Source organism: Seriola aureovittata, chromosome 19, assembly GCF_021018895.1.
Source record: "Seriola aureovittata isolate HTS-2021-v1 ecotype China chromosome 19, ASM2101889v1, whole genome shotgun sequence".
Taxonomy (NCBI): Eukaryota; Metazoa; Chordata; class Actinopteri; order Carangiformes; family Carangidae; genus Seriola; species Seriola aureovittata.
The window spans coordinates 3,908,128-3,921,795 of NC_079382.1; the positions used below are offsets into that span (position 1 = coordinate 3,908,128).

A 13,668-nucleotide genomic window follows, 5' to 3' on the forward strand; every position below is an offset into this window, starting at 1 on the left:
AAACCTTTTAAGAGATTCTGTGCAACACCCTTAAGTAACTCCCTCAGCTAAGGAGAAAATAAATCTTAAGTCTTATATTTAAATAGAAAACTTAAGGTGTTTTGTGCAACTGGCTCCAGGTGCTTAAAGACAAGATAACAGCTGTTCAATGGCGGGAAAAATGTGCAAAGACGACGATCGTCCTATAGCATATAAACAGTTCCTCTTGTAAAGGACAAACTCTGAGCTGCAAACACACATCTAACTTATTTCTACCAAGGAATACACTGGTTTAGTTTCTATTCCCCATATAGTGTTTCATGTAGAGGAAATAAAAAAGCAGACGCCGGGCTGAAAAGTATGGGATCAATTTATTAAATTAATATCAGTATAGTAACTATGAGAGGAAAGCACTGAGACTATTGTCCAAAGAAACAGTAGTATGGTCATTCATGGATTAAAGAACAGTAATGAGTAATGATGGATGATAACAACACAGCCTTCACACATTACGAATTACTTTCATCTATGCAACACAAAATACATCAAAACCTTTTTTTCACTACAGCGATTTAATGAATGATTATGATATAAAGTAGAAATCTTCTTGTTCCTGGTCTCATTAAGTTACCAATTCAATGGCTACAGCCAGTACATAGAAAAGGTGGAATACGTCAATGCTAATAATTTGCTGCAAAAATGATCTGCTACGTTGTCCTGTGTTTTTCTTTTTCTGAGATATGAGCTAAAATTAAACCGATGTCTCAACACAGGTGCATTTCAGTCAGCTGTGGAAGAAGCTTTTGTTTCAATGAACCTTTTTTTCAAAACATTTTTTTATACATGAGGCTTTTTCAGGGAGGCGCAAAAGTTTTCATGTGGCTGAAACATGGCCCGTGAGTATAGATCAAGATACTGTAGGAATAAATCACCCCTCTGACACCCACTTATCATCATCATCTTTGATCAAGTTATTTTGCATTTCAAGTGTCTCAATTTGCTATTTTTGGTGCACCCACTTGTACATCCCTCCTGTATTTCCCAGAATGCTTCCTAACAACCACTAAAGCAGGTGCCTGAACACTATAGCAATACCCTCCACTTTAGTCACCATGTTTTTGTGGTTGCATTGCATTCTGGTCTATTGAGGCCACTTTAAGTAGAAAAAATTGATCAAATTTGGTGCAAAATGACGTCTCTAGAAAGGAGCCCTCGCTTTTTCACTTAAGAGAAACTCACACCAAAAATATGACATTTATAATTTCCATGGAAAGAAATCCAGTGTTGGGGAGGCCAGTTACTCATGTGAATGCACAAAAACACAACCAAATAACAAAGTGTCACTTTACAATTGTGTTTCAAGATTTTTTTTGTCCCTTAAAAAGGTGAAGACATAATTATTTCTTTTACAGGAGCCAACAACACAAACAACATTTTGCGACAAGTTTACCCTGAGAAGGCGTCACCATGTTACACATCCAATAATCTCATGAAAAGAGGGGTTGTTGTAAAAGTAGAAAACACACACTATTCAATTGCTAATGGTACGATATTGGGAATAATTTGCTGGTGTTTAAAGCTCCTTTCAAACTCTTTTTTGCTGGATTTACAGTAGCGATCATGTTAAAGGAGCAGTGTGTGCCTGTGTAATAAAGGCCGACTCCAAGAGGATCAGGTGGTGGTAGTTTTGGGTGGGGGGAGGTGGGGGGGGTGGGGGGGGTGGGGGGGGGGGGGGATTGTACACATAACAGCCACAAACAAACAAGTTCAAAGCCATAGCTGAACACTTGAAGTGAGGCTGCACGACGTGGTTCAATTTGAAAATGACATGACTGATTTTAAGGCTGTTACAAGTTTTTGGAGGTTAAAGCTGCAGCATGTAGAAGATTAACATTGATGTTGACAGAGTGAATGTTGCCAACTCAGATTTCAGAGGGAAGAAGCCTCAAAAATACACAATTCCCAGCAGCTGCATCCTCATCAATAAAATGGAAAAGGAGCCTCTGATAGGAGATTTAAAAAAGCCTGAAAAACACCAGAGTGAACCTCAGTCTTTCCACTGAGTAAACACATTGATCCAAATCTCTGCACACACCTTTTAATCAGCTCTTTGGGGGATTTACTGGATTTGTAGTTGGAGCAGAATACACACATTGGTAACATTTGGTTACCCAGACATTGAGTCATCCTCTGTGACAGTGACATAAAACACCACCACTGAGGATTCTGGGAGCTGCTTAATTCTTCAAATCTGAAACACTACACGTAGCAGCTTTAAAATCCAAGTGCATGTCAAGCAAGTGGATCAATGAACAGTTTTAAAGGCACTAATTGTGTAGACATCCAATAACAGGCCTGGGTCAGGATTTTTTTGAAATGCTTTAAACGGCATCAGTTAAGATTGTTTGATCAAATGTGCTTTGAGCTTCAGATTAGAAACAGATTGCAGCGATAAAACAGGTGTTTTTAACTGACCCTGAATGGGGTAGTTTGACTGATCCAGATCCAGGTTTGCTGTACAGACAAAATGTTCAGTTTCATAAAACTGTGGTCCTTCACAGACTTGAAAGATCCATAACAAATAACAGAGGGACATTCAATCCAACTTATTAGATATTAGACAATAAAACCATTGTTTTCTACGGAGGCCTCTACTAGTTTTGTGGTTTCTTTTAGAAACTTACAGATGCATCATGGAAACTTCTCAGATTTAAGACTGAGTAGGTAAATACCTCGTGGAGTTAACTCACACTCAGATCAAAGGAAAAGGAGATACAAATGATCAAACTGATGAAGGAAGAATTTGGCATTTTGTGAAAAATGCAAATTTGCTTTCTTGTCATCTTTCCTTCTTCTTAGTTCCACGTATAACGCCCAGTAAAACAATATTGTTTTTAAAACTTAATCTTAGAGCTGCTGGTAGGTGGATTTCGTTATTGCCAAACAGACCTAGGCTAGCTGTTTCCTCCTCTTTCCAGTTATTGTGCTAAACTAAGCTAGGCTAACCAGCTGCTAGCAGTGGCTTCATATTTACTGTAGACGCGACAGTGGTTTCGATCTTCTTCTCTAATTCTATGCAAAATAAGCAAATAAGCACATTTCCCAAAATGTCAAACTATTCCTTTAACATTACACCGCTGCAATAACTACTGTATGTTCTGTACAGTTTTCTGTTACCACACCTTTGACTCTTTAAATAATGTGTGTAGATGCGACAGCGTTCAACAATAAACGAATCGTTTAGACTCAGTCTAAACGTCAGTCGCTGACATCAACTTCACAATAAGCGTGTAATTAGAAATCAAGCATTGTGTGTTATCTGACTGAAAACATTAGTGTTCCTAAAGGTGGGTTCAAGGCAGAGTTAAGTGTCCTACTCATTTCATCATGACTTGTAAAGACATTCTTCAAGACATTAGATATCATTATGTACTGTACCTTTTTAAGTAAAATTTAACCATTCGTGATAATTAAGTTTTCTTCAGCACCTTAAACCAAATACATTTCATTTTGAGCGCTATTACTTTCTTTGGTTTGTGTTCCGTTAGCACACAGATAGCGGACCAGTTGACAAACGGATGACGTCATATGATCTATTTAAACACAACATCAACACACAAAATATTAACTTTCTACACCTTTCTCAAAGTGATGGTGGGTACTGACAGTATTGCAGTTTTAGTGACAGATCAGCTGCTGTGTACTGAGCAGCTGAGACCTTTACAGTAGAGTTTAGAAGTTAAGGAAGACCACACAGACCATACATATGAGTAGTAGATTAAGAATATTCACACATCCAAATGTCTTTGCCTGTTGTAGGATACATGGCGCAGGACGACAGCAAGAGAAGAAACCTAGAGTTTGAAGTAAGGCTGTGTTTGAGGAGTATTTCTGTTAGAAATGTCAATCGCTCTTCAGACTGTGAGCAGAGATCCGTCAGGAGAGCAGTCTGTCAGTGTACTGGAGGCTTTTTATCTATTTTGTCCACATGCAAACATTGAGCATAATAGACAAAAAAATACTTGCTGTTACAATCTTATTAGTGACCAGTATTGAGTAGTAATGGAAGGCTCACTACTTCAGTTTCAAGATGAGGCTCAGATAGTTAAATAGAAACTTGGTGGTTTGCATCTCTCTGACATGTCTTAAATAATGTCCAGCCTGACCATGAGGCTGTACAGAGTAGCTGCAGGCATCTGCCAGCTGCAGCAGAGCATGTGTTGTTAGGATGAGACTGGTTAAGATCTTTACCTCGGATACAAAGTATTATAAAGTACCCTGTATTCAACTGATATTTGCTACCAGGTTTAGAGCTACAGCTTTGTGTTTGCACTGTGAGCAATATTTGAAGGCCACAGTGACAACAGAAACCCGCCTGGTCAACACAACCCCCCCCCACACACACGCACTTTGACCAAAACAGAACTATTCTAACTCATTGACCAGCAAGGGGCCAATCAGATTTACACACCTCTGATTCACCATCAATGTCACGGCTGTTAAGGAAAATACGGTCAAACTAGCAAGTGCAAATGATGTGAGAAGTTGATCATTGCCAGTCACAGCTTCTCAACTCTTGGCAACATTTATTTGATAGAATATATTAAGAATAAATGTCACAAAGGTGGCTATGTGGAAAATGGCTCAACATTTAATTTTATCCAGTTTTTTCCTGATTATTTTCAATTACTGCAAATTTGTTAGCACTTGCCAGTTAGCTACGTAGAGGGATGATTATCATTTATTACAACTTGGGTTTTGTTGTCATAGTTTTGGCTTTCATTTCTATTGATGATAATAATATTGCACCCAACAAAGTAATTACTGAGATTTCATCGACTTTTTTTGCCGCAATCAGCAATTACCTTGTGAGTACAATGTTATCATTGATAGAAATAAAAAAAAGCCCGAAGCTGTAATGAACGAGTTAGAATTCGCAAGATCCAAGCCATACTGTTTCATACTATTACATTGATGAAACCGGGGCCTTCCACATCACAGTTACCCTAAATGTATTCAAGCAGTGACAGCTTTGAAATCAGGGAAACACTCTACTGTATCTGCAGCCTGGTACACTGGGCTTCCAGGTTTTTCACCCATGCAAACAGTTTAAAAAACTGTTTCCAGCATTTTGAACATTTCACATTTTCTGAGCAAATACCTGCTCCAGCTGAGAGGCAAAGAAGTGTCAACCTCACCCCTGTACAAAAACATCACTGTGCTTTCAAGCATTTTCACACTGTGAACAGGTGTAAGGTCTCCACCTCTTTCTCTGGTCTGACAACTTCTGGCCAGACCTTCTGGATTTATGTAAATGAATTATTTCACCATTTAAAAGTAACACACACACCATCCCCATCAACATGTCCACAAAGTCGATCATCTTTTTGCACCAACATCGCTCGCGGCGTTCAGAAATCCCATCTTGTGTGTTCACTTTTCCAGCCTGTAAATACTGTACCCTTGTGCCTGGGTAGAGCTGCAGCACAAAACGTTCATTGAAAGTAACAGGAAAGCAAATATCTTGTTATTTATATTATATAATAAATAATAAAAACTTTGTTCATATATTTTGAATATGTAAAAAACGTTCTACCATAAAAGGGTGACTGGTTAGCAAAACCACTTGATACGGAAGCAGCAGCAGAGCTGATTATAAAAAGAAATGCATTGTATATATTGCCTAATTTTGAGTATATTGAGTCTTTGAATACAATCCATCTCAACTCCTGAGTGTTTCAGAGGATGTTAGAAAGCAGGACACCCGGCCGCTCAGCTCCGCAGTGTGATGAAGCTCCTGGTCACGCTGCAAAAAAAACATTCTGCAGCACAAGCAGGTATATGTTTCACCCGAGGAGGAGCACAAGTTAAGCTGGAGCTTAACATTTATAGTTTATTATGGTAAAGAGACACCATGAGCTGCTATCTCTAACCAACCACTCCCTTCTCCAGGGGCAAAAGGTTCTCAGAGCCACTCAACTTTTTCTCCAGCTTACTTCAGTCCGTTACCCCCCAAAAAATGTCTTTCCATCTGCAGATAAATGCTGAGAATGAAGCCTCAGATGGTAACGTGAAAGGAGTCCCAGCTGTCATCTTTGCCACTGCTGCTCCCATTCTTGGCTGCTGCCATTGTTGCTGTCCCGTCTCCAACCTCCCCGTCCGGCTGCTCCCCGGTGGGAGTGGCGCCAGGCTCCGGGTAATACTCGTCATCCTCGTCGAAGTAGCCGTTCTCCATCATGCTGAGGCTGGACGCGGCGCTCAGGTCCTGGCAGCTGCCCTTGTACTCCTGGATTGACTCGTGGAGAGACCACAGCTGGCACAGCAGGGACATGTCCTGCTGACGCAAACCCACCTGGAGGGGGCAGAAGCAAGATCCTGATTAATATATGATACAAAATACATTTCTGATGGAGTCATTCAGCATTTTAAAGCTGTTTCTTTGTTGTTCTTTGCTGCTACTTTTAAACTTGTACATTAACTGATTAATTGTTTGGTCTATAAATTGTCGGAAAAGCAAAAATGTCCATCACAATTTCTCAAAGTGACTTCCTTATATTGTGTCTTTTGTCCTTTCCACAGTTTAAACCCCACAGACATTTTATTCAGTATCACAAAAGACAAAGAAAAGTAGGAAACCCTCACAATTACGGGACTGGAATTTTTGGCTTGACAAATACCATAATGACAGATGAACTATCAAAATAATGGTTAATTAATTTGATGCAGATAAAAAACTGATTCATCAAACAAGCCAAAATAATTCCATCATGTTTAAGTTGCTCAAATTTGAAAATTCACATCATTTCTCCTTTTTAAAAAAAAAAAAAAAAAAAAAAAACAACTTTGTAAACTGAATATCTCTGGGTTGATTGAACAAACAAATTAATAAAATAATCTTTAGTTATTGCCCTATCTGATATCATGACATGCATAACATCACAAAGATGAAACGTGATTGTAAGCAGGGTTGAAAAGGGCATTTCTGCTGCATACCACTCTGCTGACAATGCAGTATGAAATGAGGGGTCACTGCACTGTCTTCCAAAGAAATTACGGTGGACAGATATGCAAGTCAGAGTCAGTTCAAACAGCTGAGCACTGTGCTGTATAATCTGGGGAGCGGCTTATAGTTGCTAAAATATAGAACACTGACAATTTATTAAACAGCGTGAACTACAAACTCTGGGTAATACATTAACAGCAACAAAGCAATAAGCCTTGAGTTGAGGACTTGGTGTAGGGAGAGTAAAGCACATGAAGCAGAAACAGGATTTAGCAAAGCCTGTCACAAAAGGCAACAGGGTTGAGTTTCAGCAACAGTTTCACCGATCTTAATTCTAAATTACTGGATATGAGGAAAATGGCTATTGTTGTGGTTTGACTAAGAGCCACCATGATAATGAAGTCTGGTCTGCTGACAAGGGTGTGTAAAAGAGCATGTTATAAGTGTCTCACTCTGTTTGCACCTCACTAAATGTAATATCATGTATTAGTTCACTACAGGATTTTATGCTGGCTCCTGTGTCATGGAAAAAGAAACTTGGGCTCAAGCTAAAAGGTATTAAATTGAGCTTACGAATGAAAATCTGCACAAGCCTAATGGCTTAATTTGCCTCATCTAATGCAAAGCTGTCCCTGATCCTGCTTTCTCTTGTAAAGGGTATTCTTCATGCCAGACTCCATTTTTAAACATCGCGTTTTATCTTCCCATGCTTACAAACGACTGTGTAGAACATAACGCAATTCAGTATGATAACCTTTTCTTAACTTTAGAAAATAAACAATTCTTTAAACAGAACCAACAACAATGTATTAAAAATGCTCATCATTTTGGGTTTGTTTGATTGTAATATCCTCCTCCATTAAAAACTCTAAGTCGGCTGTTGCAAAAAAAAAAACGAAATCCATATTTGAAAGTCGATATTTTATTTACATAATGTGGTGCATGGTAAATGGTTTATATGCCGAATTTACCAGAGGGTTCTAACAATGTGTAAAAAGCCTTAAGTTGTGCATTAAGAGGCGGTGAAGTTAGACCAAAAGCCAGACAACTTCAAACTACCAGAATTTCTCCAGGGAATCTGGCTGAATACGAATGTACAGAGCGCGTCGGGATTAAACGGCTCTCGACGAAACTAGGGGTGAAAAACAGAGCACTTTACCGTCGACCAGTAAAATGAAAACTCCCTGAAATATTACCATCTCTTTCCGCAGAAGAGCCAGGGCAGCGTCGAGGTTGGCCGGCTTGTTCGCCAGCAAGTTGTCCGCGTTGTTCCTGCCTCGGCTCAAGTCGTCCTGGATCATGGTTTTCTTCACATACATCCTCTCCATTTCTCTCCAGGAGCCGCCGCTTGAGTTCAGCAAGCCGCTCAGGCTCTTCGGCAGCGGGGGCAGACCCTCGATACAGGCCATTCCCCCCACATTACCGTTTGTTGACTTACCATTCATCGTCTTGTGTGTTAGTGAACGAAGTAAGGTAAGTTTTCACACTGAATTTAATTGTTTAGTCTGTAAATACTACAAACAGCGGGGACGTCCGACCGTCTCTCGTATTAAACATCCAAGCAACAGCCGTGGTTTTCTCTGCTCTGGGCAGCCAGCGACGCCACGTCAAGCTGGGCGTAATGATGTCATTAGATTCCCGGTACGATAACACAATAAAAGCTGGTGAAAGTGGTGTGTGTTTTGTACCACGTGAAATAATGGTTTATTTGACATGTAATTTGTGGGTTCTGCAAAAATGAACACAACGACCATATCATAATATGAAGCTGAAATTTTGATGTTGATTCAGGGGTTGGTAGGGTAGACATAAAGCCAGTTGGTCTGCCAGTGTGCTATTTGACCCCCCAGCATTGGTTTGTTCCTAACAATGACTGTCTCCACCGATGATATGATTTGGCTAATTCAATTGATTGTAGGCTATGTTGGGATGCTTCTTTTGTATATAACTTGGAAAATTCAATAAAAAAAAAAAAGAAATCAAGATATTCACACCTTTCATCGTAAAATATATTCCAAACCATTAAAACACATTTTATGAACAACTAATAATTTTTTGCTTATCAATTAATCTCTCTGTTACTTTCTCAAATGATTAATTATTTGTGTAGTCTATGAAATGTCAATATGTGGTGAGAAACACCCATCCAAACTTCTCACAGCCCAAAATTGACATCTTGAAATTGCTTGACTTGATTGTCAGTCCAAATCTAAAACATATTGCATAATGCCAAAGAAAGAAAGCAAATTATCAAATTTGAGAAGTTAAACCAGAAAATGTCTGACATTTTTACTTGAAAATTGGCTGAAACAATAAATCTATCATCTAAATTGTTTGGCCTTTCAAGACCAGATCAAACCTAACTGATCTGTAACGTCATTGCTGTGTACTGTACAGCTTGGAAAGGAGGTTTTCTTGGGCCTTTATTTTGAAACTTAACTTCTGCTCTGTTATGATTGATTGTTGTACGTTTGACGCTTCTGGATTGTGGCTGAGCAGTAAAATCCGCTTCCTGGCTGCTGGGCGTCTCCCAACACTTTGAGGCAGGAAAACAATCTCCTTTTTCTTGCTTTTTTATTAATTTGTTTCAGCAATCATGTTTATTGATTCATCATTTAGTATTACATATATTTTATCATTACTCAAAGTGATTTGAAAACCAGAACAGTTGAAAGATATAGAAAGATATATCATCAATTTTAAATATTGGGCTTGCTGATTGATAATTGATAAACACTTAGTTTTGAATTAAATTAATAATCAATAGAAAAAGTTAATATAAGTCCAAATAAAAATGAGTTCTTTACACTTCATTGTAAACCCTAAATGAAACACTAGGCTATATAAAGACAAACTGAATCATTAATAAACAATGAGTAGAATGAGTAAACTAACTGTCTGCCTATTGGTTTAATGGAAGATTGTGTTCATTTGATATATAAATATTACAAAACAAATTTAAAGATTTCCCCCACATGACACCAGAGTGTAGACAGAGTGTTTGCAGTCATGACAGGAGTGTGTGTGCGGAACAATAGTTTGAGTACAAAGGACAGATGGTGGGCTTCACTTCCCGCCCCCCCAGCCTGTAGCCCCGACACAACAATAACACAACAATAACCTTGAAACCAACACACAAAAGCATCACACGCTCTTTAGAGAGAGAGGAGCATGTGCTATACCACACACAAACACACACACACACACACACACACAGACAGTCAGGCAGATGGATGAAGCCTGAAGCCTGGTTCTCCTAATCACTCTGCTTAAATGAATAATATAAGACTCATTTCACTCGAACAGCTTAGACAAAAACATTAATAATTCTTGCCAGAATAATGATTTGATGATATTTTTCTTTCATAGATCAAAGTATTGGTTGAAAACAATGTAGAAGTGTCATATACTGTAACACAGGGAGGAACTATTCAACTGTGTTTTAAGATTTGAAAGTGTTTTTAATCCTGGATTAACCCATGAATTCTTTAAAGAAAATGTTTTTCATTTTAGCTCTATTTTAGATCTATCATGATTAATTGATTGGTTGATCGACATAATTGGATAATCGAAAATTATTGGCAATTTTCAGATAATCAAATAATTGTTTTAGTCACTTTTTAAGCTTAAAAAAAAAAGTGAAAATCTACACATTCTCTTGATCCAGCTTCTAAGATACCATTGCATTGTCTTTGTTAGCATTAGCGTGCTGGATAAAATGCTTTAGCTACTGCTCAGAGTTTATACAGTGATGCTACAGCAGTATGTGTAATAGTATATGGATCATTGTGGTGTTTTATTGAGAAATTTAGCATCAACTAGCTAGCTGAAAGACTGTGTTCTGTGTTGGTGTTTTCAGTCAAGTTAGCTAGCCACAATCCTATTGTTTTATCCACTGATGCTGAACACACTTTTTCTTACACCTTTTACTACATTTAGTCAATGACAAGAATTCATAGTTATCACAGGTTCATATTTGTATTTAAATCCACCTGCATAAATTAAGTAGTGAATGCTCCGTGTTGACTTTCAAAGTAAAACTCCTCTATATACTGCTAAATAGGTGTTTTCTGGGATGGATAACCAACTAACAAGGTCATTTTATGTGTCTCATATTCAATCAACAAAGTATCATATGTTATATTTGCCCTTGGAAAACACCACACCCCCGCTGTGCGGCTTATTCCATGCTCTCCAAACAATTAGCCATCAGCTGACAGTCCACATCTGCACAGTTTAAAGAGACTGATCAAGGTCAATCTGTTTTGTCTGGGGATTTTATGAGCAGAAGGACCCCTCTATAAGCTTTCACCACCACTGCCACCATTATTATCATCATCATCATCACTGCTGCCTGCGATCAAAGGATTAGGCGTATGATGGCACCCCCTGGGGATACATGTAACCATAGCAGGGCGGTGTTAATCTGCCTTGCTAAAAAGCACAATGAGTTTGCATCACTTTGCATAGGCTGGCTAATAATGGTCCAAAGATATCCGCTTATGTCCCTCCTGGAAATGCAATAGCTTGCCTAAAGGCCAAAAAATTACAGTATATATGTAATATATATATATACACCACTTCTCCCATCACACATTCTCTCATTGCTTGTCTTTTATTTTGTGTCTTCATTTTATTTTCAATTATCCTTATTGTATTTTTTATTTTTATTGTGTGTTTTAGTTGATCGACATACTTGATACTGAACACTTTTGATCATCAATTAATCATTTAGTTATTTATCAAGCAAAATGCCACACCAACATGCCATCAGCTGACTCCAGCTTTTTAAAACATGACGATCAGCTGCTTTTCCTTTGTTTTATATCACAGTTGGTTTAATATCTTTGGGTTTTAGGCGGTTGTTGGGACAAAACAAACAATGTAATGGCCTTATCCTTGGCTGTGGGAAATTGTGATGGGCATTTTTACTTCCTGTCATTTTATGGAGTCAATGATTGATTGATTGATTGAAAATAAATAACAGACACCTGTCATAATTACCCAAAAGTTTGCTTCAGTGCTGCCTCACCGCTGCAACAAACAATAGAATTTAATTGCATTGAACTTGGAGCTTGTCTGGGATGTATCACTGTCAAAGACAGACAATAGGTTTGACAGGAAGGAGGGAAGGAGGTTGTGTGTATGTCTACATTTGGAATAGGTCATCTTCCTATAATGCGTCAGCGTACAGCAGGTCAGGAAAGAGGAGTGGCCGGTAAGAACAGCTGCTCCAGGGGAGAGGATGATGATGACAGCTTCCTCCCTGAGTCAACAGGAATGGGATCAGTGTGAGTTATAGAAATTATAGTGCTGCAGTGGGTGTATACTGATATGTTTTAGAGTATGAAATCACAAAAAAAAAGGAAGCCATGTGTACAATAAAAATACAACAACACAGGACTGGTACATTGAAGTCCAATGGTGACCCAAAGTGACCTTACATCCTCCTGCTGCAGAAACACTGGATGAATAAAACAACTTCCTCCTTGTGCTGTTGGCAGGAAACGATCAGTAACTTGTCACTGCTATGTGACTAATTTGTGCAATAGTCAGCATGCTGCCTTCAGTGGCTCCTTGTAAACCTCTACTTCCGAGCTTGGAAGTCAATGGTGTAAAGTAACAAAATACATGTAGTGTACAATTTTGAGGTAATTTTACTTTACTTGAGGATTCCCATTCCATGTTACCTTAAACTTCCACACCATTACATTTCAGAGGGCAAGAAGTCATGTTCTGCTTTTGTGTTGCTTTTAAATGCTCCTTGTAAGCTGTTACTTCCGAGTGCAGAACAAAACACGACCTGTAAGAAATGTTTTTTTTTTCTTTTCTTATTCTTCATGACATCTCAGTATCTCGAGCGTCAGAGAAAACCTACACTTTCTGTCCCTGATGTATTTATCACTTCAGAGGGTGATGCATGTGCAACCAGATGGTAATGAAAGATGTGTGCGGCGGCGGCAGCAGCAGCAGCAGCAGCAGCAGCAGCAGCAGCAGCAGCAGCAGCAGCATCAGCAGCAGCAGCAGCAGCAGCAGCAGCAGCAGCATCAGCAGACTGTGGTTAATTGAAATGGGATGGGTGTACTCGACATGCTTTGTCACTGCCCCTGGCTTTGCTCCAGTCTTGCCTGCAGGGACAGGAAGGCGTAGTCCTGATCAGCAGCTGGCCTCACGCTGTCTGACCTCTGGCCTCACCCTCCTCCCCCTCTTTCTGTTCACCCACCAGCTCTGCTAACGCCCACTTATAGGTCTGCCTTGCTCTCCCTGTCTCCTGGAAGCCCCCTGTCATTATGAACAGTTTAGGGTGCGCACAGCTGTCTGGGCTTTTTTTTTGATGCACTTTCCAAGAATCTGCGCAATGAAAACAGATGGTTAAAGCTGCTTAAGGCAACACTGACACAAGTATAAACAACTAATGTTACTATTCTCAATAATGGCTGTTCACCTGAAATATAGTGCTAAAAATGACCACTACCACTTCATTGTTGCATTTTAAATCACTTAAGGTTATGTAAAGTAATTAAGATAGTTTGGCTTTGCCTAAAGCCGAGATTAACAAACCTTTATGACCGACAAAACAAATCAGTGTCTAGTTGCAACATGAGCTGTGACAAGTTCAATCAAACACATTGTCTCTTTCGAAGGATTTTAAGGTTTAAAGGCCTGAAGAGGTGAAAGAATCCAAC

At 39.0% G+C, this 13,668-nt stretch overlaps 1 protein-coding gene across 1 annotated transcript; it reads right to left on the reverse strand.

Moving 5' to 3' along the window:
* Positions 1–331: 331 nt before the first annotated feature.
* On the reverse strand, positions 332–8,593 carry fam89a (family with sequence similarity 89 member A). The gene is made up of 2 exons (XM_056405776.1): positions 8,179–8,593; positions 332–6,331 (listed from the first exon to the last, which is right to left on the reverse strand). Exons 1-2 carry the CDS (start codon positions 8,425–8,427, stop codon positions 6,038–6,040), a joined length of 543 nt encoding a protein of 180 aa, XP_056261751.1. The 5' UTR covers positions 8,428–8,593; the 3' UTR covers positions 332–6,037.
* Between the last annotated feature and the right edge of the window lie 5,075 nt (positions 8,594–13,668).